Raw genomic sequence first — 27,892 nt, forward strand, 5'->3', positions numbered from 1 at the left:
TGAAAGAACCTTTGTATATAGCAGTTGACCTAAGTCTGTTTGTACAAACATGTGGAGTTAAATCTATTTTTAATTAGAAAAGCTACTTACCCATAAAATTTACATCTGCCAAATCATGTTTATAAAAATTCCCAAAAATGTAGATTATTTCACTCCATGTTTACATGTACCTATGGCTTTGCATTTCAACATGCAGTTGCATTATGAGCTCTGAATGGTTACTTTGTTCAGTTTAGTTTAGTTCCTTTGTCTTGTACATCTTCCTCGTTAGACTAAACTGTGTGTGAAGTCACTTGGTCAGACTTGTCTTAGATAAATCTGAAATGATACACTGTACATACACACAGTACGTATGTTGTAAGAAAAATTACCTTTGACATTATCGTTTTTCATTTAAGATTTCTAACATTTTGATGAAGACTTTTGCATGTACAGTATGGAACACAGTATATATATATAGTACACAGTATACAGTACAATTACAATATGCAGAATACAGTGTAAAGCACACTTAAGTGTACAGTACACAATATATACAACAAACAGTATATACAGTACACAGTATATACAGCATACAGTATATACAGTACACAGTATATACAGTACACAGTACAGTTTACAGTATATACAGTACAGAGTTTAGTGTACAGTATATAGTATATACAGTACACAGTATATAGTATCTCATTTTATATACATAGATACTATCTTTGCCAGTATAATACACACTGAATTATTACTGAATAACTCAGCTCTGCTCTGACTCAAAACTATGTGGTCCAAGCCTAAAGGATCAGTTATAAGGATCAGAGTGCAGATTAGTGATTTAACAATGACAGTAGATTTATGAACAGTGAGCACTGGTCGTGAAGGATTGTTTTTTTGTTTGTTTGTTTTTGTTTTGTTTTTTTGCTAACCAGAGTGAAAAATGACTCCCTCACACGCTGTTTTCCCAACGCATTCCTCATTATTGTGGGAGCTGTAACTGCCGTGTCCCACTAGATGGCACCATTTACGCACCTGCATATGGTCTGGAGCTATGCGTAGAAGTGGTTAAGGAATGGAGTAATTAAAAAATATTTGGTTATTTGGAATTATTTAGATTTTGATCAGTTATATTCCCAAGTCTGTTTTTTACTTTAGACAAAGCAACATTTTGATATAACGGACTATGTTCAGAATAAGAACATTGAGCAAAGTTTACAGTATTGTTTTTCAAATTGTTCTTTTGAATGCGAAGTGAAATTTAAACAAATGTAAATAAACATTCGTTCAATCATGCATTTCCATACAGTTGTTAACTTTGCTTTATTTTCTTTCTTTAAGTTAACATGAAATATCAAAATAAAATAACACTTTCTCCATTATATAACAGCCAAACAAATGATATCTCACATTCTGCATTCTGATCGTCATGGTAACAGTGTGAGTAGTGCTCGGATGCACTCCTTCCTGTTGGCATGTCTGGGAGGAAACTAAACTGGGATTAAAAGCATTGTATCCTTTTACTGAAATACAGTTTAATCCCACATTTTATAAAAAGCTTAACCATGCACAAAGATCACTAAAAAAAGCAATGGGTAAGAGAAATGAGAATGACAGTGATCAACTGCCTATGGGTGTAGGCCCATGCACTAAATATGGCTCCAATGGGGCTTTATAGGAGATCATGATACATGCTCACACAAACCTGGTAATAGAGAGACATTAAAGTTGAAATACATCTGTGTGTGTTACAGTAGGTCCAAAACACTCGCTGAGTGCAGTAAGTCCATGCAATGATCATGGTGTGCATGCGTGTGTCTGTTTATTCACTCAAAACACATAAAAACACATATATATCAATAAACTGGCATCCACTAAGACTGTATTAAGTGTATGTTTCTCCTTTCATCAACTGTGGATTACACACACGCATCTGATGAGCTGATCCAGTTGGAGTGCATACACACACACACACACACACACACACACACACACACACACACACACACACACACACACACACACACACACACACACACACACACACACACACACAATGTATAGCAAGTAGCAGTTGTTCAAGATTCTGACCCTGAATTTGTTTTTGGCGAAATGACTTTTGCAGACAGTAGCGACCACTGCAGACTTCTCCATGTGAGGAAGAGCCTGCAGCACTGCGGGCCCAGCCAACCTTGTAAACATTCTGTGTCACTTTCAGCTCTTTACACTTCATCATGGAAGCTTCAGAACAGGAGAGTCGAGCTTGAGTACATCGATATGGATTTACACATGCTCACAGTAGAGTCACATCAGTTGGGATAAAAGCACAGTCATACATGCAGGCATATACACACACACACACACACACACACATCAGCTTGAATGCTGGTATACACACACACACATACACACACACACACACACACTTTATCTAATCCTTTGGCTTAGACTGGTAATAAAAAGATTGATTATAAAAAACAGTCTGTTTTGATACAGAAGGCAAAAAAACAAGGCAGTCTGCCAATTGTTGTTTGTGGAAGTTTTTTTTTTCCTGAGAGAATGAGTTATTCTTCCTCACACATACACACATGCACGCACACAGCCAAAACAAAACAGACATACACAGATCTCTCTCACAGCAACCAGCGCTTGGCAGTACTGACTATAAGGAGAATATTATCTAATGCATATACTAATGCATAAAAACAATGTGCAATATATATAAAAACTCAAATTTCAAATACATATATTCTTTTCATAGGTTTCACATAAATAGCTACAATGACATAACTTGCTGTGTTTCTGGGGGCCAAACTACAATTTTCCATCAGCGCGTCTTGGCTTCGTGACTGGCATGTCTTAGAGCAACTGCAAGTCCAGATAGGCTCCTCCTCCTAGACTCTGGTCTCCAATAGGCTGCTTGGCCGACAGTAAGGAGGGGAGCGTAACCAAGGCATCACTGTTGCCAGGCTGATTGAGAGAGTGACAGAGACAAGCAGAATACGCAGATATTAAATCTATGTACAGTGGTAGTTAAACATACAGCTGGAACGGTGAAAACATCTACCAACATCTACTGGAATAGACATGTGAATTCATCTTTTTCTCCTTGTGTTCCTGTTGTTTCATGTGTGCCGTGTACAGAGCACCGATGCAGTGGCCTAGGCGGATCATTGTGAGTTTCGGAATCGTGCCAAGACTCGCAAAAAAATATAATCCGAATCCCAGATGATGAGGTCTCCTCCCTCTGAAGTTCCGATCAGAAGCACTGTAGGAAAGCCATTGTTCGTTAAACTGGGTGCAGGGTAAGGGATCTTAACATTAACATTTGTAGGCTTGGGACATACTGAAAGGTTAGGGTGGAAGGGTGAACTTCAGGGCCAACACCCCTGTATGGTGTTGCTTGCGTGCGTGCACGCGTGTGTGTGTGTGTGTGTGTGTGTGTGTGTGTGTGTGTGTGTGTGTGTGTGTGTGCAGCTGTGCTATGGTATGACATTATGTGTGGTCAGAACACTATACATTCTCCTTGTCTTACTGGGGTTCCTAAATACCTAAACCAGTCTCACTTCCTTTCAATGTAAATTGAATAACCCTGCAAGGGCCAATAGGGGGCGAAATGACACTCCTATTACGATATTTCATCTGTTGCATTCCAGTGCAGCCTGTTTCCCTCTGGGTCTCACCAAGGCATTAAAAAGTCATGTGTTGTGGGTCTCCTGTTTTCAGGTGCACACACACTAAACCACAGCCCTGAACTGACTCAGATCCCTGAGAAGCCCTTTCCCAGAGTGCCCTGAATGACCTCTTGAATGAAGCAACTACTCTCGTGTAGTCAAGAAATGATGGTGCAGAAACCTATTCAACTGTCTTGAAATTTTATGTACATTCACATTGCTGGGTTTTAAGTCAATACATAATAGACCAAGTAGCTCCATTGTTTTTGCTTTCATTAATCCCTCGGCATGTCGCGCCTATGTCATGCTCTGAGCGATGTCTCGAACGGCCTGTCAACGCGGTCGCCTGTATGTAATAACATCCGGCACTTCCAGATGAGAAGGCTGTGACTACATCCTTCACTAAAAGCCTGGTGTAGAAATCCGAATGGCTTCAGATTGACCTTAAACGTCAGAAAGAACGAGCGCAGCCAAGCAAGCCTGTGTCACTGCTGAGTTAACAAAGCATGAGTGTTAATGGAGCAGCAGGGGGAGACTTGTATGTCAACTTACGCAGGGTTATAAAGGCTGAATGTATATACATCAGCATCTTTAAAACATAGTATTTAGGAACACTTTTATTAAGATTAGAATGATCTTTAACCAAAAAACTCGACCCTTTTACATTGCAAACTAAAATTAGACTCAATACACACACTTGTACTGCATCGACTTTGAGAGTGTGCATGCATGTCAGGATTGAGCAAAAGGCCACTTTCATTTTCTGGAACAATGTCAACTCATTCAGATTTTTATAAAAAGTACCTGTCATTTCTGAGGCTGATATTCGCAGGCAACCTGCTATGTGTCCTGAGCATGTGCTAATTCACATGTAAATACATTTACTGATCTGTAACCAAAATATGAGCTAACCCTGAGCAGGATCACAGATAATAACAGATGAATCAAGTTACAGCAAGCTAGTGTACCACACCCTGCGTGTGCGTGTGTGTATGTGTGTGTGTGTGTGTGTGTGTGTGTGTGTGTGTGTGTGTGAGGGAATCTAGACCAGAGGAACCTGTTTAGCTTAGTGAGGGAGTGTGACAATGCACAAGCGAACTATGTAACTGTTACACAGAAACACTTATGCACCTAAATCTATAATGTGCAACACCAAAAGACGCAGAGCACACCCAAAGGTCCTCTCTAACCCAAACCACACCCCTCCCCTCCCCACACACCTCTTTTAATTTGCTGTGAACTTTGAAACAGAAAGCAGGACCTGTGAAAAGCAACAATAAAGTGCCATCCAGTTTTTTGATTCAAACAGGCTGTGGAAAAACCTAAAGTTATCTTAATCTTACAGTGAAATTCAGAGAGAAATCAAACTGCTCAGTGTGGGAAAATTACACACAAAAAATATGTAGAAAAACAGAATAGTAAGGAATAAAAAACACATCACAATGACTGGAAACTGTAAACATGGAGCAAACAAACATAAAGAAACAAACAAAAGTAAACTGACATATTCCCATTCAAGCTTTTTAAGCTTGGAACTCTTAAGAGATTATCTATGATTTCCAGTGTTATTGGGGCATAAATATGAAGTGACACACAGGCCAAATACGCTTAGTCATCTATCCACATGTGCAAGGGCAAAATGTTGTTCACCCTCATAAATCTGGTTAGTGGCTTTAACAGTGAGCTTCATAGCTGATCACACCCAGCTCCACAATGAGGCCAATCCAGAGCTGCCACGAGCCTGCCTGAAAGAGGAGGCAGATGATGGTCGCCCTTACGCACAGCCAGAAGGATGGTTTACCAGGCAAAACGTTCTCCAAAAGGCCTCCAAGTCTGCCAAGTGTCCACATCTATAATTAGATATAACCTCCATACCAACAACCCAATGGCTTGCCAGAAGAAGCCTCTGCTGTTCTCAGACCACAAACCCTAGCACCTGCAGTTCACTCCACATCCATGGGCCTTTGATTGGAACTGGGTTATAAGGTCAAAGGAGACAAACAACGACAGAAAACTGGAAACAAACACCAGAGGGTGGATTTGGCTTACAAGAGTTTGTTCTGAAAGGAACCGGATCCCTATGGTGGGGAGTGTTTATGTGGAGTATGGCAGTGAGTGTGTGATGTTGTGGAGTATAGTGGTGAGTGTGTGATGTTGTGGAGTATAGTGGTGAGTGTGTGATGTTGTGGAGTATGGCGGTGAGTGTGTGATGTTGTGGAGTATGGTGGTGAGTGTGTGATGTGGAGTATGGTGGTGAGTGTGTGATGTTGTGGAGTATGGTGGTGAGTGTGTGATGTTGTGGAGTATGGTGGTGAGTGTGTGATGTTGTGGAGTATGGTGGTGAGTGTGTGATGTTGTGGAGTATGGTGGTGAGTGTGTGATGTTGTGGAGTATGGTAGTGAGTGTGTGATGTTGTGGAGTATGGTGGTGAGTGTGTGATGTTGTGGAGTATGGTAGTGAGTGTGTGATGTTGTGGAGTATGGTGGTGAGTGTCTGATGTTGTGGAGTATGGTGGTGAGTGTGTGATGTTGTGGAGTATGGTGGTGAGTGTGTGATGTTGTGGAGTATGGTAGTGAGTGTGTGATGTGGAGTATGGTGGTGAGTGTGTGATGTTGTGGAGTATAGTGGTGAGTGTGATGTTGTGGAGTATGGTGGTGAGTGTGTGATGTTGTGGAGTATAGTAGTGAGTGTGTGATGTGGAGTATGGTGGTGAGTGTGTGATGTTGTGGAGTATGGTGGTGAGTGTGTGATGTTGTGGAGTATGGTGGTGAGTGTGTGATGTTGTGGAGTATAGTAGTGAGTGTGTGATGTGGAGTATGGTGGTGAGTGTGTGATGTTGTGGAGTATGGTGGTGAGTGTGTGATGTTGTGGAGTATGGTGGTGAGTGTGTGATGTTGTGGAGTATAGTGGTGAGTGTGTGATGTTGTGGAGTATGGTGGTGAGTGTGTGATGTTGTGGAGTATAGTAGTGAGTGTGTGATGTGGAGTATGGTGGTGAGTGTGTGATGTTGTGGAGTATGGTGGTGAGTGTGTGATGTTGTGGAGTATAGTGGTGAGTGTGTGATGTTGTGGAGTATGGTGGTGAGTGTGTGATGTTGTGGAGTATGGTGGTGAGTGTGTGATGTTGTGGAGTATGGTGGTGAGTGTGTGATGTTGTGGAGTATGGTGGTGAGTGTGTGATGTGGAGTATAGTGGTGAGTGTGTGATGTTGTGGAGTATGGTGGTGAGTGTGTGATGTTGTGGAGTATGGTGGTGAGTGTGTGATGTTGTGGAGTATGGTGGTGAGTGTGTGATGTTGTGGAGTATGGTGGTGAGTGTGTGATGTTGTGGAGTATGGTGGTGAGTGTGTGATGTTGTGGAGTATAGTGGTGAGTGTGTGATGTTGTGGAGTATGGTGGTGAGTGTGTGATGTTGTGGAGTATAGTAGTGAGTGTGTGATGTGGAGTATGGTGGTGAGTGTGTGATGTTGTGGAGTATGGTGGTGAGTGTGTGATGTTGTGGAGTATGGTGGTGAGTGTGTGATGTTGTGGAGTATGGTGGTGAGTGTGTGATGTTGTGGAGTATGGTGGTGAGTGTGTGATGTTGTGGAGTATGGTGGTGAGTGTGTGATGTTGTGGAGTATGGTGGTGAGTGTGTGATGTTGTGGAGTATAGTGGTGAGTGTGTGATGTTGTGGAGTATGGTGGTGAGTGTGTGATGTTGTGGAGTATAGTGGTGAGTGTGTGATGTTGTGGAGTATAGTGGTGAGTGTGTGATGTTGAGTGTAGTGGTGAGTGTGTGATGTTGAGTGTAGTGGTGAGTGTGTGATGTTGAGTGTAGTGGTGAGTGTGATGTGGAGTATGGTGGTGAGTGTGTGATGTTGTGGAGTATAGTGGTGAGTGTGTGATGTTGTGGAGTATGGTGGTGAGTGTGTGATGTTGTGGAGTATGGTGGTGAGTGTGTGATGTGGAGTATGGTGGTGAGTGTGTGATGTTGTGGAGTATGGTGGTGAGTGTGTGATGTTGTGGAGTATAGTGGTGAGTGTGATGTTGTGGAGTATAGTGGTGAGTGTGTGATGTTGTGGAGTATGGTGGTGAGTGTGTGATGTTGTGGAGTATAGTGGTGAGTGTGTGATGTTGAGTGTAGTGGTGAGTGTGTGATGTTGAGTGTAGTGGTGAGTGTGATGTGGAGTATGGTGGTGAGTGTGTGATGTTGAATATGGTGGTGAGTGTGTGAGGTTGAGTATAGTGGTAAGTGTGTGATGTGGAGTATGGGGGATGAGTGTGTGATGTTGTTGCGTATGGGGGATGAGTGTGTGATGTTGAGTATGGTGGTGAGTGTGATGTTGTGGAGTATGGTGGTGAGTATGTGATGTTGTGGAGTATAGTGGTGAGTGTGTGATGTGGAGTATGGTGGTGAGTGTGTGATGTTGTGGAGTATAGTGGTGAGTGTGTGATGTTGTGGAGTATAGTGGTGAGTGTGTGATGTTGTGGAGTATGGTGGTGAGTGTGTGATGTTGTGGAGTATGGTGGTGAGTGTGTGATGTTGTGGAGTATGGTGGTGAGTGTGTGATGTTGTGGAGTATGGTGGTGAGTGTGTGATGTGGAGTATGGTGGTGAGTGTGTGATGTTGTGGAGTATGGTGGTGAGTGTGTGATGTTGTGGAGTATGGTGGTGAGTGTGTGATGTTGTGGAGTATAGTAGTGAGTGTGTGATGTGGAGTATGGTGGTGAGTGTGTGATGTTGTGGAGTATAGTAGTGAGTGTGTGATGTGGAGTATGGTGGTGAGTGTGTGATGTTGTGGAGTATGGTGGTGAGTGTGTGATGTTGTGGAGTATGGTGGTGAGTGTGTGATGTTGTGGAGTATGGTGGTGAGTGTGTGATGTTGTGGAGTATGGTGGTGAGTGTGTGATGTGGAGTATGGTGGTGAGTGTGTGATGTTGTGGAGTATGGTGGTGAGTGTGTGATGTTGTGGAGTATGGTGGTGAGTGTGTGATGTTGTGGAGTATGGTAGTGAGTGTGTGATGTTGTGGAGTATGGTGGTGAGTGTCTGATGTTGTGGAGTATGGTGGTGAGTGTGTGATGTTGTGGAGTATGGTGGTGAGTGTGTGATGTTGTGGAGTATGGTAGTGAGTGTGTGATGTGGAGTATGGTGGTGAGTGTGTGATGTTGTGGAGTATAGTGGTGAGTGTGATGTTGTGGAGTATGGTGGTGAGTGTGTGATGTTGTGGAGTATAGTAGTGAGTGTGTGATGTGGAGTATGGTGGTGAGTGTGTGATGTTGTGGAGTATGGTGGTGAGTGTGTGATGTTGTGGAGTATAGTGGTGAGTGTGTGATGTTGTGGAGTATGGTGGTGAGTGTGTGATGTTGTGGAGTATGGTGGTGAGTGTGTGATGTTGTGGAGTATGGTGGTGAGTGTGTGATGTTGTGGAGTATGGTGGTGAGTGTGTGATGTTGTGGAGTATGGTGGTGAGTGTGTGATGTTGTGGAGTATAGTGGTGAGTGTGTGATGTTGAGTGTAGTGGTGAGTGTGTGATGTTGAGTGTAGTGGTGAGTGTGATGTGGAGTATGGTGGTGAGTGTGTGATGTTGAATATGGTGGTGAGTGTGTGAGGTTGAGTATAGTGGTAAGTGTGTGATGTGGAGTATGGGGGATGAGTGTGTGATGTTGTTGCGTATGGGGGATGAGTGTGTGATGTTGAGTATGGTGGTGAGTGTGTGATGTTGTGCAGTATGGTGGTTGAGTGCGTGATGTTGCTTGTTTTGTTTTGTTTTTTAATTGTTCATTCTTTCACATGGATTCTTTTCTTTTAGTAACATTACCTCAATAAAAAATTAATTTCTCTCTTATTTTCAGTGTAAAATCAAGCTAATAAACACCCTTACAGCCTTTTATGTTTTTTACATAGCTTTCCCAAAGGTAACAATAATATTATAGAGTACCATACCTAACAGTAACCTTACAGGTTAACGCATGGAACATCTTTTTTTTTTTTTTACTTGTTAATGAGGTGACCCATCACTGGGCATTGACGAGGTTTGGAAGTAAAACAGTTATAAAAGTTTAATTGAATGATCTATATTGTAGTGTTTTTACTCACCTGATAACCCTGTACCATGCTGAGGACTTCTTTAACACCGCTGGGGTAAGTGTGAGTGGAGGTGTGGCCTTGCATCCTGATCAGTGCTGTGGGTGGGTTGGACAGAACCGAGCCTGCTGAGGGGGTGTGGCTTGCTGGGAAATAGCCCAGGTTCGGCGGGGACCCTGGGGGACTGAAGAAAAAATACAATTTGAAACTGTTTGCCATCTAATACTCCTGATTTGCCCATTTATATGATTATTGTTCAGACAGCACTAGAAATAAACTACTATTTACTACAAATTTGTTATAGTCAAAAAAGCATGAAGTCAATTTCCTCTGCCCACCTCCCGCTCATCCTGCTTTATTATACAAACACAGGGCAGCTAAACCATCCAGTTCTGCCACACACATATAGATCTATGTTACAGGAGCTGGGTGTGAAAGACACACACAAACAGAGAGAGAACGAGAGAGAGAGAAGACTGTAACACACCCATCTAATGCATGCTGTTCAGGTTGCGCAAGTCGCTAAAACAGGGTCATTATGTTTTCATGGCTCCATTTAAGCAGCTGATTGCAACAGCCTGCAGCCAAAGACTCTTCTACACTCCCTCAAAATCACACCTATTACCCCTACACTCCCTCAAAATCACACCTATTACCCCAACACTCCCTCAAAATCACACCTATTACCCATACACTCCCTCAAAATCACACCTATTACCCCTACACTCCCTCAAAATCACACCTATTACCCCTACACTCCCTCAAAATCACACCTATTACCCCTACACTCCCTCAAAATCACACCTATTACCCCAACACTCCCTCAAAATCACACCTATTACCCCAACACTCCCTCAAAATCACACCTATTACCCCTACACTCCCTCAAAATCACACCTATTACCCCAACACTCCCTCAAAATCACACCTATTACCCATACACTCCCTCAAAATCACACCTATTACCCATACTCCCTCAAAATCACACCTATTACCCATACACTCCCTCAAAATCACACCTATTACCCCAACACTCCCTCAAAATCACACCTATTACCCAACACTCCCTCAAAATCACACCTATTACCCCTACACTCCCTCAACATCACACCTATTACCCCAACACTCCCTCAAAATCACACCTATTACCCCAACACTCCCTCAAAATCATACCTATTACCCCTACACTCCCTCAAAATCATACCTATTACCCCTACACTCCCTCAAAATCACACCTATTACCCCAACACTCCCTCAAAATCACACCTATTACCCCAACACTCCCTCAAAATCACACCTATTACCCCAACACTCCCTCAAAATCACACCTATTACCCCTACACTCCCTCAAAATCACACCTATTACCCCTACACTCCCTCAAAATCACAACTATTACCCCTACACTCCCTCAACATCACAACTATTACCCCTACACTCCCTCAACATCACAACTATTACCCCTACACTCCCTCAACATCACAACTATTACCCCTACACTCCCTCAACATCACAACTATTACCCCTACACTCCCTCAACACCACAACTATTACCCCAACATCACAACTATTACCCCTACACTCCCTCAACATCACAACTATTACCCCTACACTCCCTCAACATCACAACTATTACCCCTACACTCCCTCAACACCACAACTATTACCCCAACATCACAACTATTACCCCTACACTCCCTCAACATCACAACTATTACCCCTACACTCCCTCAAAATCACACCTATTACCCCAACACTCCCTCAACATCACAACTATTACCCCTACACTCCCTCAACATCACAACTATTACCCCTACACTCCCTCAACATCACACCTATTACCCCTACACTCCCTCAACATCACAACTATTACCCCTACACTCCCTCAACATCACAACTATTACCCCTACACTCCCTCAACATCACAACTATTACCCCTACACTCCCTCAAAATCACACCTATTACCCCAACACTCCCTCAAAATCACAACTATTACCCCTACACTCCCTCAACATCACAACTATTACCCCTACACTCCCTCAACATCACAACTATTACCCCTATACTCACTTAAAAGCACAGGCACACTAAAGCACGAATGAAACAGGGTTAGATATTAACATGTTACCAGGTTAGGTAACCGGGATACAAAAAAGGGGACTGTATTGCGTTGCAGTTACAAAAAAATGCAGTAATTAAATTACTGGTTACACATTACCAGCAGGATTAAATTACAACTTAACAAGCTTCACTTACACTTTTTACTTTCTTCTTCCTTTTCCTCTTCTTAATGGTTCTGAGTGGACAGTTTTTTCACTGTTGCTCTACTGCAACCGCATCGCATGCGGCCTGCGTTTATTTAGCGCTTTTAAAATGTTCCATCGTGTTCTTAACATGGGTGCGTTTGGCCCTTTTGCTTCACTTACGTGGGCATTTGTGAGCTCTTTCCCATGTAACATATGTGGCTTCATTTCCCATCCTTAATTGGACGTATACGACGCAGTCTGAGTATTAATAGGGTTATTTGTCGTGAACACTGGATTTTTTTTGTCACTGTTAACATGCATTATTTGTTTTATATGTAAAAGTAAGTTACTTTGCTGAAATGTTTTGTACGTTTATTTGAAGATAAATTGCAGATTACTGGACTTCAAACAGCAAGTCATTTTTCTCAAGTAAAGTAAATGTTATCAAGCGATAAACTTCTGATAATGCACTGAGAGTTTAGAGAGGTCGCCCAGATTATGATCCGCTTTCCAAGATACGCCCTTCTCAACCAAGGGCCGAGCATTTCCCCCACACGAATATTATCCGAAGACGCAATGTAACAAATTCACAAGTCCATGATCTGTTGTGGAACTGTGCTTTCAGGCACTGTACCCCAACGAAGCGCCTCGGGTTTGGAATGAATAACTTTCTTCTCACCAGTGCTAAAACTAACTATACCTGTCTGGGTTGTTTACCCAGACATGCCGGACTGCTGGGGAAGGGACATATTTACGTGGACCAATTATTCATGTCCTACGTTGTTTATGACCTTGCACAGACAAAACATAGGAACGTGTGGGATGGCCCATGTCAACCGCAAGGGAACTGGTTTTATTAGATGTCTCATCTATAAGATGTTTTTCACAATTGAAATATTGGAGCCATGCAATAGTGAACTAGTATTTCGGAACTCTGCCAATTAATGGATTAAAAAGTAATCCAAAAGGAAAGTAATAAGATTATAGAACTTTGCTACAGTAATCCTTTACATTATGACATCTATGCATAATTTATGTTTAAGGTTCTGCCCCTAGTTTCATCTCCAAACACTAATCCTTATCGGTTTTAGGCAATTCTCTTTGTTTTGTGACTATCTTATTTGTACCCGTGGTTTGTGTTCTCAGTTGTCGGTAATTGTACCTACCACGTGTTTTGCTTTGAGTCTTTTGGTATCGTTATTGCATGCTTGTTATGTCATTTGTGGCTCTTTCAATTACTTCTGGATTCCTGACCACGGACCGTTAAGATACCAACGACAATAGATGTACCTTTAATAAACGTTGCTCGACAATGCACTAGCGTCCTGCTTCGCCTCAAGGCTGGTATACACTTATGCGAAGGTTTTCGCCTGCGTATCCGCAAACGTGTGCGGGCACCATACACAGACATTCGCATACAAGTCGGCTAACGTACCTCTCCTATACCCCATGTGGAAGGAACTGTGGCTCTGCTAGCGTACCCAGGGACTTGCCTCTGCACGTCTTCATTGCCCCAGCCCCGAGTGCCGTCTCCGGCCTCGAAGACGCAGCCCCGAGTGCCGTCTCCGGCCTCGAAGACGCAGCCCCGAGTGCCGTCTCCGGCCTCGAAGACGCAGCCCCGAGTGCCGTCTCCGGCTCTCCAGCTGCGCCCTCTGCCCAGTGCGGTGCTGCCAGAGCTGAAGCTGTCAGACCTGCCGCCACACCTCCAGACCTGCTAGACCCGCCAGCCCTCTCGTCTCTGTTTGCCGCCCCGCTGGCCTTCCAGTCTCTTTCCTATCTTCCTTTCCTGGTTTTGTCCCTGCACCTGTTGTCTCCCTCTTGGTCCCCTCTCAGGCCTCCGTGTCGGTCCCTGTGCCCGTCTCTGTCCCCGGGTCTGCCTCTGTGTCGGTCCCTGTGCCCGTCTCTGTCCCCGGGTCTGCCTCTGTGTCGGTCCCTGTGCCCGTCTCTGTCCCCGGGTCTGCCTCTGTGTCGGTCCCTGTGCCCGTCTCTGTCCCCGGGTCTGCCTCTGTGTCGGTCCCTGTGCCCGTCTCTGTCCCACCGTCTGCCTCTGTGTCGGTCCCTGTGCCCGTCTCTGTCCCCGGGTCTGCCTCTGTGTCGGTCCCTGTGCCCGTCTCTGTCCCGGGGTCTGCCTCTGTGTCGGTCCCTGTGCCCGTCTCTGTCCCGGGGTCTGCCTCTGTGTCAGTCCCTGTGCCCGTCTCTGTCCCCGGGTCTGCCTCCGTGTCGGTCCCTGTGCCCGTCTCTGTCCCCAGTGTCTGCCTCCGTGTCGGTCCCTGTGCCCGTCTCTGTCCCACCGTCTGCCTCTGTGTCGGTCCCTGTGCCCGTCTCTGTCCCCGGGTCTGCCTCTGTGTCGGTCCCTGTGCCCGTCTCTGTCCCCGGGTCTGCCTCTGTGTCGGTCCCTGTGCCCGTCTCTGTCCCCGGGTCTGCCTCTGTGTCGGTCCCTGTGCCCATCTCTGTCCCCGGGTCTGCCTCTGTGTCGGTCCCTGTGCCCGTCTCTGTCCCCGGGTCTGCCTCTGTGTCGGTCCCTGTGCCCGTCTCTGTCCCCGGGTCTGCCTCTGTGTCGGTCCCTGTGCCCGTCTCTGTCCCAGGGTCTGCCTCTGTGTCGGTCCCTGTGCCCGTCTCTGTCCCGGGGTCTGCCTCTGTGTCGGTCCCTGTGCCCGTCTCTGTCCCCGGGTCTGCCTCCGTGTCGGTCCCTGTGCCCGTCTCTGTCCCCAGTGTCTGCCTCTGTGTCGGTCCCTGTGCCCGTCTCTGTCCCACCGTCTGCCTCTGTGTCGGTCCCTGTGCCCGTCTCTGTCCCCGGGTCTGCCTCTGTGTCGGTCCCTGTGCCCGTCTCTGTCCCCGGGTCTGCCTCTGTGTCGGTCCCTGTACCCGTCTCTGTCCCCAGTGTCTGCCTCTGTGTCGGTCCCTGTGCCCGTCTCTGTCCCCAGTGTCTGCCTCTGTGTCGGTCCCTGTGCCCGTCTCTGTCCCCGGGTCTGCCTCTGTGTCGGTCCCTGTGCCCGTCTCTGTCCCCGGGTCTGCCTCTGTGTCGGTCCCTGTGCCCGTCTCTGTCCCCGGGTCTGCCTCTGTGTCGGTCCCTGTGCCCGTCTCTGTCCCCGGGTCTGCCTCTGTGTCGGTCCCTGTGCCCGTCTCTGTCCCCGGGTCTGCCTCTGTGTCGGTCCCTGTGCCCGTCTCTGTCCCCGGGTCTGCCTCTGTGTCGGTCCCTGTGCCCATCTCTGTCCCCGGGTCTGCCTCTGTGTCGGTCTCCTTACCCGTCTCTGTCCCCGGGTCTGCCTCTGTGTCGGTCCCTGTGCCCGTCTCTGTCCCCGGGTCTGCTGTCCTCCAGTCCCCTGTCAACCAGCATGGCTCTCTTCCTTCTACACCCGTCTTTGCCCCGTTCCTGTCTGTGTCTACACGTTGTTTGTCTATGTTCCTGCATCCTGCTTCACCTCGCTCCTTGTTACACAACTGTTACCCTTACAACCACTCAACTATTGTACTGTAAGGTCTAAGAATTACTCATACTAAAGGGAAAGTGTTCCTTTCACTCTACACCCAAATCAAGATATGCAATATATCCTTTGAATTCATGTTATAAATGCAAAGTAAAAGTGTTAACTTGAAAACAGGTCATAATTTCTTTGTGAAAGTTACTACTGTAGAAATTGCTGAAAACATAACTGGACCTTTTTGATTATTTTAGCAGCCGTCCTGTGCTTGCAGGATAACTAGATGGTTATTGTTACATTGCTTCAGGTCAAATTTAGACTCAATGTATACAAATGAACAAATAAAATGTGGACGTTTGCTACCATTTTTAAAATGGCCTAATTCTATAGCCAGAGGTCAAAGAGAACCTAAAGCTCCAGCTTTTCCATGTTGGCTTACAGCTCAAACTGTAAACACTTGATGGAGAAACTGAAGGAAGGGAAAAAGCAGACCAGGTGTGCACTTACACCAGCAGTAAAGGGCAGGAATGGAGTAACCCAAAAGTGAGGTACACGGGTTCTGAAACACAGGCAGCACTGTTTCACTGTTTTGTGCCTTCTCTTTTCTGCTTGTTCGGTGGATCCTAAAATGAACTCCAAAGCTAATACCTACAGTGAAATAAGGATATGTGGCTGGAGAGGTGTACCACCTCCATCGTTACAGCGCCACGTTGCATTCAGGACTTACAGTTTAATAAGATCTTCTACATTCAAGAAAAGTGCTATAGAATCAGCAAAAACACTGAACACTAGCTGGACTGTCCCTCCACTCATGTGACATTGAAAGCCTGACCACACCCATCCAACACCATGCTTCACTGCAGGACACTGACAGACCCGTGAACTGTTCAACCCTCCAAGCTCCAAGAGTTTCAGCCAGGCCAGCTAGCGCAATAGGGTGGGATCATGGTTTCAATGCTAGGTCTGGTATCCCAGTGAAGCGGGGTCAGGGTTTCACTGCCAGGTGTGCTATCCAGTATGGAGGAGTGCCATATGATAAGCAGCCAGTAAACAAGTATGGTGAGAATCCATAATAAAAACGGATTCCTGTATTCACAAGTGGCAGTAGACTACCACGAACTGGTAGAGATAAAGTAATTATGTTCACCTCCAAGCAAAACATAATGTCAATACTATTATGTGGCAAAGGAGCACATTTCCAGAAAAGGCAGCTTGTATAGCTGAACACATTCCCATCATCTACCAGTATGACTGGATGATGATGCCACCATGTTTATGGATGAAGGTAAACGCAAGTAGTGCAAGTATCCTACAAAGACGTAACCGGGCACACTCCAGTGTAAAAACACAGGCCCCAAGATAGAAATATGAAAAACACTGCAGATGTGTGTAAATTTCAGAAATGATGCAGTCAGACCGTTCTACAGTCCAACTTCAAAAAGTAATATTTGCTGAGAACTGCACAACAAACAGTCCAAATCCTTCAGGAAGATTCACATACTTCTAAATTACTTTTTAGATATAGAATGTGTTGATGTCGCATGTAGTCCAACAATAAAATGTACTAATATACAAATGTTCATAAAAGCAAATGAAGAAAATTAAAAACTGGATATAATATAATTGAGCCAAAATTATCCAATCAAAGCACAATTATCAAAATAAATCAGGAAGTATACACAAAACTATCAAACTACAAGGCACTGTAAACCCAGATGGCAACTGCCCCAAAATAGTAACACCCAAAAATAAAACTTTGACAGAGTACTCAACAACCCGTGTGAGTGACGGACAGGAAGCAGCTGCCAGGCCTGTGTTCCGCATGTGCCACTGCCTTGTATAGTTCTCTTTGCCCAGCAGACGCGGTGGTGCTGGGATAATGTAGGCCACATGTGCTTACACGATGCTTTGTGACTAGACTAAACTTTGATTGTCAAACCTCTGTAAACTTGTTACAGGCTCAGAATTTGGGACTTTGCTCATGATACGAGATGGGCTCTTACATATGTTCTGTTCCCGAGGCTCTACGGGTGCTAATGAGTGTGTATTTGGCCTTACCTTGGATAGTAGGCAGTGTAGTTCATATACAGCTGGCTGCTGGCGGGGTAGAATGCGGTCGGTGCTAGGGGGCGGGGGCTCAACAGGAACTGGGAGGGGTAGATAGCCGCCGCTGCCTCCACAGGAAGTACGGGGCCAGCAGGAAGTACCGCCCCAGCAGGAAGTACCGCCCCTCCTGGAGGGAAGGAGTAAGAGGCAGGCGAGAGACCTGCAAGGAGGTTAGGAGAGAAGGTGAAAGGAAAGAGTTAACAGAAATGATTAACTATAACCTGCAACTCCCATAATCTCTAGAATGCTTTAAAACCATATCAACTTATATCCTTGCTCTGCTCAGCTGAAGATTCTTTTCAATGCGTGAATTACTGAGTTTGATAGTCAACTGGCCAATCAGAAGTGGCTTCAGGACACCATTAGAGAGGACAGCAGTGATGTGCCAGGGCATAACGGTCCCCTGCCTGATAGCCCAGGTTTATGTCCATCTGCACTGCCCTTCTATGCCCTCTTTCCTGTTCATTGTTTGTTCCCACAATCCCATGCTCACCCATGCACACAAACAATGACCCAGTCACTGCAGAATGCCACACACTGCACGCTGCACTGGTAAGTTGGCCAGTACAAATCCTAAACCCAGTGAACCTTCATCTGATTTTACGATGGTGAATTCTCTCCTTTGCATGGTACTATAGAGTGAAGCATGCAGCCTGATCCAAAGTGCCCTCAGCCATCAGCAACTAGTCAGGAGCACCATTCCTCACTGCCCTGGGCACAACAACAACCTCCACTACAGGCATCCAGGGGCTTATGTGCATGGTTCGCACCAAATGGCCTCTCTGGGTCCTCCAAGTGCTGGTTGTTTGAGGTCAGAAGGTGATCTCCCGGAGAGTCTGTCCTAGATTAGGAGGGAAAGAGAGAGCAAACTATTCTCTGACAGACAGGCACCCCACCCATGCCTTTCAGGGTCACATCTGCCGTTTGAGAGGTCGTGTGTTGTGGTAACATTGTCACAGTTTGAGAGCGTTTGGAAAAAAAAAAAAAAATCAACGGTGAACCTTAATCACAAGTTTCACTCTGAACGATCCCCTGTGAAAGCCCCTCCCCCACTGCTGGAAGCATTCGGAAAACCTGCAGTCGCTCACCGCAGTCATCGGAGCGACATGGAAAACCAACGACATTTCCCCAGAGGACGTGCGAGCTCCCGTCGCCCCCGCTCCGGGCCTCCACCGGCACCCGCCGACGCCCGAGACCAGCGGGTGGTCGGGGGCGGAGGAGGAGGAGCATGATGAAGAGGAGGACGAGGAAGAGGAGGAAGGTGAAGCACCACCTACCCACGCGAGAGAAGCAGCCCCGCACCCAGAGGCACTTACGTCGTAACTTACATGGCGGTGGGGAGAGGCCGCTCCGGGAGAGCGAACCCCCCATCAGCACGACGGCCATCTCCTGCACGGAGCAGGGGAATACCTCCACGTAGCGCTCCTTCATGCTCCGCTTATGACACCGCTGGGCGGCCATGTGGGCACGCTCCGCAGAGCGCATTTGGATGAACGCGTCCCCCGATGGACGGCCCTGAACACACAGAGACACACGAACAACGTATCAGTATACGTGAACGATGCCATGGCTGTACCTAAACCTAACTGTGCCATCAACACTTTTGCATCTTCTAGTAAGTGAAAGTTGTAATTTGTATTTAAAAAAATACAAAATCGGGGCATTCGAGAAAAAGTGCAAAATGGCACCTCTGCCACTTCGACCCATACGCACACTACAAACTCACATTAAACCTTTTACACTCAGCCATAGGTATCCAACTCTGGAACTTGAATCCAAATCTAATCCAGCAGGTAGCTGATCTCATGGAACACAGGTACCCAAATCACAGCACCCGAGGCTGTCCAGGCAGTATAAACTGTCCAATTATCTATCAGAGATTACCAAATTCAGGAAGGGATTTAGGTTTGTGATCAAGAGTGCTTTGGCTTTTCAATCTTCTGCTGAAGATACGCTGTCATTTCCCTCGCAGGCTGTAGTGGACAAAAAGGCTACATGAACTCTGAACATTTCCAGAAGAAAGATACCCATATATATATTATTGACACATAAAACATGACCCTCAAAACAAATGTCAAAAGTGGGTGGTGCTTAGATATTTGCAGAATATAAGTAACTCTCTTTTTTGTTATGGCTTCACTCTGAGGATAAGTTTTGTTCAGAATATTCTGTTCAGTAAATACCTACGAGGAAAAAGTTTGGAGAAGATTTATAAGGCAGTGTAAACCTGTATTCTGAACACAGGAATGAAGAAACACAAGTCCTGACAAATACTGAGTGAAATTGTGTGTGTTTAGTGTTCTGTGTCTTTGTTTGTGTGTATCCTGTCTTAATAGGTTTTTAGGAACCAAAGGTCTCCACATTAATTGGAAAATAGAAACATTCTGGAAAATTCTGGATCTGGTTTAAGAATCCTTTCCATGAAAGGCACCGATATCTCTAACATTGTCAGCAAGCTCTAGTCCAGAACATGTTTGACTGTGCGTGTGTGTGCGTGAGTGTGTGTGTGTGTGTGTGCACTTTTATGAGAGCTGAGGTATGACCTGCTGAATCCAGCCTCCGCGCTGCAAATACATGTGTTTAAAAGAGCGGGTGTGTGTGTGTGTGTGAGTGTGTGCGGTACCTGCTGGTTGAGCACCATGTGCACCCCGTGTGGCCTGATGTCGGCAGTGTACTCGCCCAGAAAGAGCAGGATGTCCTGGATGGAGGCGTCATAGGGCAACCCCCGCAGACGCAGACAGTCCCGCGTCCCGGGCATGCAGGTAGGCCCAGGCACCGCTGCAGCCGCTGGCACCAGTGAAGGCGGAGGGGCGATGGGTAGGAGGGGTGAGGGAGCAACGGAAATTAGAGGGGCCGAAGAGTACCTGTTCAGGACCTGAGACACACACACACACACACACACAAAGTCAAATTTATTCCTATAGTGCTTTTTACAATGGCCGTTGTCACAAAGCAGCTTTGCAGATGTCTGAGTCAAAGCCCCCAGTGAGAAAGCCAAGGGAGCAGTGGCAAGCACAAGCTCCCTAAGAACACACACACACACACACACACACACACGGACTGAAATGTTTTAGGACACCTAAGAGATGAGATACACAAAACATAAAATCGCACACACAGACACTTGGGCTGAAAAACGTACGTGCTCACAATAGTTATGGAGGGGTGCCAGTTTTCTTTGCTCTCTACAGTCTGATAAAATACCCTTTCACACACTCTCACAAACAGCCTATAGGTATGTGTTCTGTAGAATCAAACTGGCCCTAGACATTTTCACAGCCTCTATTGATTATGGTTATAGAGTTAAGGGACCCAGATTTTTGGGATAGCCCCCGGTGGTTAGGGTTAGGGTTAAGGATCATAGCTAGTTAGGATTACGGGACCCAGGCCTTTTACGAGCAGCAGATAACAGCAATTATCATGTATCTCTGGCTACAGTAATGCTGTACAGTACTGTATAATAGCAGCGGTCCTGTACAATACTGTACAGGACTGTATAGTTAGTGATGCTGTATAGTACGGTGTTGTAATGTATACTCCTAGCAATGCTGTACAGTACTGCATAGTAACAGCGGTGATGTATAATACTGTATAGTAACAGCTATGATATATAATACTGTATAATAAAAGCTGTGTTGTATAATACTGTATAGCAACAGCTATGATATATAATACTGTATAATAACAGTTATGATATATAATACTGTATAGTAACAGCGGTGATGTATAGTAATGTATAGTAACAGCTATGATATATAATACTGTATAGAAACAGTTGTACTGTATACTACTGTATAGTAACAGCTATGATATATAATACTGTACAGTAACAGCTATGATATATAATACTGTATAATAACAGTTATGATATATAATACTGTATAGTAACAGCGGTGATGTATAGTAACAGCTATGATATGTAATACTGTACAGTAACAGCTATATAATACTGTATAGTAACAGCTATGATATGTAATACTGTACAGTAACAACTATGATATATAATACTGTATAGTAACAGCTATGAGGTATAATACTGTATAGCAACAACTGTGATGTATAATGCTGTATAGCAACAGCAGTAATGTATAGTACTTATCGTAACATTGGAGACTGTATAGTACTATAGTATAGTAGTAACAGCACTGATGTTAAATGGTTTGATTGAAGGACTTTCTGAGTGTACAGGCAGCTAATATTTTACAGACTTTAATGATGTGTGTTTGTTCTTCAGCAGAATGACTTGACTTACTGAGCAAACACACACACACATTCATACAAAGAACTTACATCCTTTAGGCTCACATAATGACACAAGCAAAGGTCTTTTTATGATTTTTTTTCCTTCTGTCAAACACAAACACACGCGTGCACACACACCCACACATACACACTCACACACACACTCACACACATAACAGCCAATATATGTCTTCTGCAATGTTGAACAAATGCCAACAGGATGACAGTAGGACTCTGTCTGGTCCAAGTACATGTAATATATTCACTGTTCCATCTACCAGTCCAGTTTATGGTTGAATCCAAGGTTGGCTGGGAAAGGATGTTGGCAGGCAAGACAAGGATGCATGTTGACTTAGTACAGCGATACCCAAACCCTGGCGCGGCACAGCTGCGCACACTGACATCGCTGCTCCGACATTCCGGCCTGGTTCAGAGTTTCCCAAACCAGGAAGGTCAGAGCAAGCCACCACTCAGCCAGGCAGGGCATTCCGAAACTGACCGGTCAACACTAATGCCCCAGCCCTCGCGCTGAGCGTCGTTATTACGCCATTAAGAAAGATTCTTAGGTCCTACAAGCAATAAAGGTTAATACAACATTCCACCCACCTGCTGCACCTCGGCCGCTGTGCTCTTGAACAGCTCGATGTATCTCTTGCCCAGGATATCCTTGTGCTTCTTGAGGGCGTTCTCTGCGTGCTCCTCGCAGGCGAACAGGACGAAAGCGTCGCCGGTGGGCCGGCCGTCGGGGAAGCGCACAAATAGGACGCCGTCTGTGCCGCCCGCCACGGGGCACGAGGATGGGAAGAACTGCAGCACGTGCTCGGCCGTGGCCGTGAACGGCAGGCCACGCATGCGCACAATCATCTGACTCTCCCGCGACAGGAAGCTGGCCACTTCGTTGGAGGTGCCTGCCGGTCAGATGCGCGCGTGTGGTGTTTTTAGTGATCGCGAGCCATTCATAGGGGTTACGTGCAGGACATGGTTGAAGGTGGACAGTGAGGTATTAAGATGGCTGCTTTACCTCCTGCTATCTTTAAGAAGTCTTCACCTGTCGCCTTGTATACCTGCAACACAGAAGCCACAGTGGTTCCTTGTCGGTTTGCTTCCGTTACGAGCAGAGAGATAAAAAGCAGAACAGTCATGTCTCGGAGGTGACACACGGACATCCGGTAATTGATACGCTGTTTACACCGCTCTAAAAATCAAGTCTGTCTTTAATTACATGTCAATTACAGGGTGATGCACTACTGATGTACACTTCTTGGAAGAAAAAAAAACCTATTAGACTGCTAGAGCAATGTGACACTACAGTGACATATAAATCACACTCTCATTTACTGTAGTAGGATAATTTAATACTCTTCTGTTCATGGGTTGTTTAGTTATTAATTTTAAGAATTAAGTAGTGACTAAATTGAAACTAACACGAAGGGGAGAGGAGTGCAGATAGAAGGGTTGGAAGGGCGAGGCGTGTTCCTGGAGAGCAAGTGGTTAACTGTGGCTGGCTGTTAACAGTGATGGTACCAGCAGACAGCTGCAGAGGCGCTGGGTTTATAAGGCGTGTAAGGCGTACCTCTATGTACCGCGAGCCCATGTGGTGTTTGTGTCTCTGCAGAGCCAGGTCTCGGTGCTCTGCGCTCTCAAAGCGAACCAGAGCCTCACCGTTCCTCCTGCCCTGGGCATTCAGACACAGAGCAGCGCCTCCTCTACACACAGACACACACACACACACAAACAGTCCTGAGATTATACTTTCCTGTCTGATTGATAAGTGGTGGAAGCACTGGTATAAATGGCATGTAAGGATGAGGCTCAGTGATGCTCAGGCTTTGGGGAGGTGTGAGATCTTTACTGGTTTCTTGTTTGTTGGTGCTGTGTTACATCTTCACGTACTTGGCAATGTTGAGGCCCCTGAAGAAGCGTGCGACATCCTGATCAGAGGACTGCCAGGGCAGACCCCGTGCCCTGATCACAGTGCTGTCATCTATTCGCTCCATCTTACTGCTGTACGTATGCACACACACACACACACACACACACACACACGCATTATAGCACATGTAATAACATAAACATCATACACACACATAAGTGTATATACTCACAGTCAGTATGGTACATAATCTAATCACGTAAGCATCAAACACACATACAAGCATCAAGCACACGCAAACAGTACACCAGAGTACAACAACTCACCAGGTACCAGGTTCAAACTTCTCGTTCACCATCTCCGGGCAGGAGAAGGTGTGACCTGGGAGGAGAAGGCGGAGCTTGAAATGGCTAGGTTTCAGGAGGCATGCGAGGACATTTTAGCGGCGCTACACTCACCCACGGGCTCGGAGACGAGCGCCTGGACCACACTGGACATGAGAAGCACTCGTAACGCGGTGTAGGCGTGAACAGAGGAGTCCACGCTCACGTTCAGGTCTGACCAGAGATCAGTTAAGGGGCACTCTCTCACGTCTCCATTAACATCCTTCATGCTAACACGGACTAGCCGAAGAGCTTCTGGTCTCGGCCCGGGAAACCCAGCATCAGCGTAAGAGCCCAATGCAAACGTGGAGCACAGAAGAGGAAAGGTTACGGTTCTGCTCTCTATCTCTATGGTTTTCCTTGTGTGTGTAAGTGAGATGTCATTAGGTAGGTGTGGTGGGTTAAGCTTGTTGGCTAAACATTCTTTGCTTTCTCCTGCAGGCTCAATGGTCCAGCACTATTGTCTTACTATTTGCATTTCAAACCCTTAGGCTTCTCCAGCCAACACCCTCTAACAGCACACACACACACACACACACACACACACACACACACACACACACACACACACACATCCTCTAGCCATGGCACTTCTCACAGCTGTCATTTGGCCTTGGTTGTTTTTCAAACTCAAATGGAACACTTTTGGCTACATCCTCTGCCTTGGAGCAGGTGAGACAGGCCACAGTTTTCATCTCCACATCCCCAGCAGTAGCTGCTCTAAACAATGCCATACTGTGGTCACTCCGCTGTCTGCCGAAGCTGAGCTGGCATCAGCATTCTCCGACTGCTACTTGCACTTAGTGTCATATCAACACTGGAGGTTTCAGCTCTACTACTATTTAAATGGCCCGGTGTACATGTCTGACACTTAATAATCTCAATAAACAGAAATTATGAATAAAGACATAATGGATGGGTGAGGATACAGTCTGCCATGAACTGGAGGTCCAGGCACTTCAGTTCAGCATCAGAAGAAACGCTCTTCTTGAATTCTTTCCGCAGGTCAAAAAATGAAAAGAAACACTCAGGCAAGAGAATGTTCTGGAAGACAGAAGTGGACAGGACATTCACATGAATGCGAATGAATCTTTCACATGAATCTGCACATGTTTCCCAGCATCTGGGCATCTTGCTGCCAGGAGCCCAGTGTGAACATGTAATAGGGTGCAACAAGGGTCAGGCTTAAGCACTCTGTACCTTGCTGGAGGCTTCGGGATGCAGGACCTGACGCAGGTGAAGCTGCCCGTCTGTACAGAGGCAGAAGGAGGAGCTTCCTGCCTCTGAGTTCACTTCTGAGCTCAGTCTTTGGTTAAACTGCATGCACACACATGCAAACACAAACATTCACACGTGCACAAGCAAACACAGATGTGAACACACACAAACATGTGTGTGCGTGTTTACACACAGATGCACACCAACACAAACATACACATATATGCGCACACACAAAGAGGCGCCCCCCCACACACACACACTCACACACATACAGAACATGCATGCAACTGTTCAACTATGACAATTAAAATATTTAGTAGTAACCTATTAACACATTATTAATAGAACAATATTTATCAAGGTTTAACAAGCATTTCAAGTTTTCAGTAGAATGTTCATTCTAATAAATAAACTATCATACTTTACAATGGTGACAGCAACGTCATTTTCTCTTACTGTTACTATTCTTGCACTATTACTAATGCGTAATTTGAAAGTATATCGTTCCCAAAGGCGGCTTTAATTTTCAACTCTCGGATACATGCTCCAAATCAAAGAGCAGAAATCAGCGCTGTATCGGACTTTGACAGCACGCAGCGAGACAAGGCGATACACTCGTTAATCCTATTAAAGGTCGGGCTCAATTAAGTAGCTTCAGACTGGTTGTGCCGGTTTATAATTTCAAAACCAAAACAAGCTATTGGAGGGATGATGATATTAATCAGTAAACAACACTTGTGTACATGTCCTGCCCGTTAAAAACACTCCAGAATTCTTCTTCCGACCTGGTTAAGCGCCTCTTCCAGCGGAGAGGCGGCAGAAACGGCCTCCTCGCTCAGCCCGCTGTCCTCCTTACACTCCTCCGACAGCTCCGCATTCTCTGGTTTGACCAGTATTTCGTTCACTGGTCCGGCCTTTTCGGAATGATGAGGTGCGTTTAGAGCAAGAACAAGAATTCACTTGTTAAAAAAATAAGTAAAAGAAGTAAACAGTGAGTCGAATTATTTACTAATAAACTGCAGATTAGTCCTTATTATCGACAAAATAACAAAGTGCCTGATCGACTTCTGTGAGTGTACGATGTACGATGGAAGCATCAGTGCTATTACTGTCACTTTAGGGCCAAAAGACCAGACACATAGGCAGTTTGACGTCGTTGTGTTACTTTTCATTAACAATTAAAAGCAAATGAGAGACGCGGGTAAATCTGGGCTATTTCCGACTCGCAGTCCTTTCTCTTTCACACACACTGACGCGCAAGCGCTCACACACATACAAAAACATTGAGACGCACAAAGAGGACGAAATATGGAGTTACCTTTTTAGTGCCTACATGGAAAACCTGCCAAACCAATTGAACAATTTCCTTTTCGTCTGATCCCAACTGGTCCCCGCTCGCACCAGATGTTGCGGCGAATAACAGCACCAGATAATCAGGATTAACCGTCATTTTTTTTTAATGGAAAAGTAAAAACAAACTATAATGATGTGATATAAAAAAAATAAATAAATAAAAAATCCCCAGCAACTAACTCCAAGTGGCGGAGAATTGAGGACCCCAGTCCCCCTACACCAATGGACAGGTACGCCACACGGTTAACTCCTTTTTTAGGTACTCCGTGGCCTTTCGATTGCGTGTGAATCTATGCAAAACAGTCGGACACCCCTCGCATGGGCCTGTAATGGCTGCTTGCTCGTGCTGATTTTGTGAGCGCCCTACCTGGCTGCCACCCACGTGACACAGGTAACATATACCTGCCCAGAATGAGCGCCCTCTTATTGGTGCTTGGAAACAAGGATGTGGCGTGGCACAAAAAAAAGATCCACCACAAAGTCAAGGAAATCCAGTCTTCCCTAAATTCAACTCTGTCAAAAAAAGCTGTTCTTAAGTAAACTAAACTCTCCTGATTAATATTTCACACACTTAATTATTAGCCTGTTGAAATTCCATAAACATAAGAAAGCAATCTTCATTTTTATCAGAAAATGATATTCTTCCTTTTAAGGCATATAGCCTTAAACATATCCAGTGAAAACAGTGGGTAAAGACATAATGTTACTTTCCTTGTCTACAATCATGCAAAACAGTCATGTAGAGCTGTGGAGTGTTCGTGTTAATACAGCATAATTAGGATACCTTTAATGTCAACCCCACTTTGTCTTTCTTGGAATGCTGTTATACATGTTCTGAACACATCTTAGTTTGAAAAGGTAGTTCTTCCAGAATAGCAAACTTCCCATTCTGGTGTGGTGAGAGACCTCCCCCCAAGGAAAAAAATCCAGAATGGAGGAATAAGTCAAATATGACTCCTTAGAAGATTATTGGCTCAATCCATCCCATAATGTGTTTTTCAATATTTGCTTTAATATATTGTTCCTAAATGAATTGTTAGAGTTAAAACACACAAGACACATGATTTATTCAGCCATTTATGCCATTGATATGCCATTATATTCCATATAATGTCACCACTGTATTTCCAACATTTTTCTTATTTTATACATATTTTAGCCGTCCTCATAAACAGGCAGTCAGAGTGTTGCTAAATGTTGCTAAATGTTGTTAAATGTTTTAAAATATTTTTATCTTCACTAGGATATTCACTATTTAACTACTCTCCACTTCTGCAGATGTAGTATAAACAGCCTAAAAGTAGACTTCTTGGAAGCAAAGGTA

General features: G+C 45.2%; 2 protein-coding genes across 3 annotated transcripts in view; one reads left to right on the forward strand and one right to left on the reverse strand.

Moving 5' to 3' along the window:
• The window catches only part of epb41l4b (erythrocyte membrane protein band 4.1 like 4B), a 20,692-nt gene extending 20,099 nt beyond the window's left edge, over positions 1-593 (forward strand). For both annotated transcript variants that reach the window (XM_035525849.1, XM_035525850.1), the window contains exon 23: positions 1-593. This exon is cut by the window's left edge and continues 140 nt beyond it. The gene's annotated coding sequence lies outside the window, so the exon portion shown is untranslated.
• Positions 594-2,384: 1,791 nt separating this feature from the next.
• On the reverse strand, positions 2,385-26,665 carry esrp1 (epithelial splicing regulatory protein 1). Its single transcript, XM_027001186.2, has 16 exons — positions 26,534-26,665; positions 26,001-26,129; positions 25,195-25,311; positions 24,924-25,038; positions 24,070-24,168; positions 23,938-23,992; positions 23,632-23,742; positions 23,312-23,444; positions 22,760-22,802; positions 22,345-22,646; positions 20,120-20,371; positions 18,813-19,011; positions 17,607-17,656; positions 17,449-17,564; positions 9,736-9,907; positions 2,385-2,955 (listed from the first exon to the last, which is right to left on the reverse strand). Exons 1-16 carry the CDS (start codon positions 26,663-26,665, stop codon positions 2,845-2,847), a joined length of 2,136 nt encoding a protein of 711 aa, XP_026856987.2. The 3' UTR covers positions 2,385-2,844.
• Between the last annotated feature and the right edge of the window lie 1,227 nt (positions 26,666-27,892).

Source organism: Electrophorus electricus, chromosome 5 (assembly GCF_013358815.1).
Source record: "Electrophorus electricus isolate fEleEle1 chromosome 5, fEleEle1.pri, whole genome shotgun sequence".
Lineage (NCBI taxonomy): Eukaryota > Metazoa > Chordata > Actinopteri > Gymnotiformes > Gymnotidae > Electrophorus > Electrophorus electricus.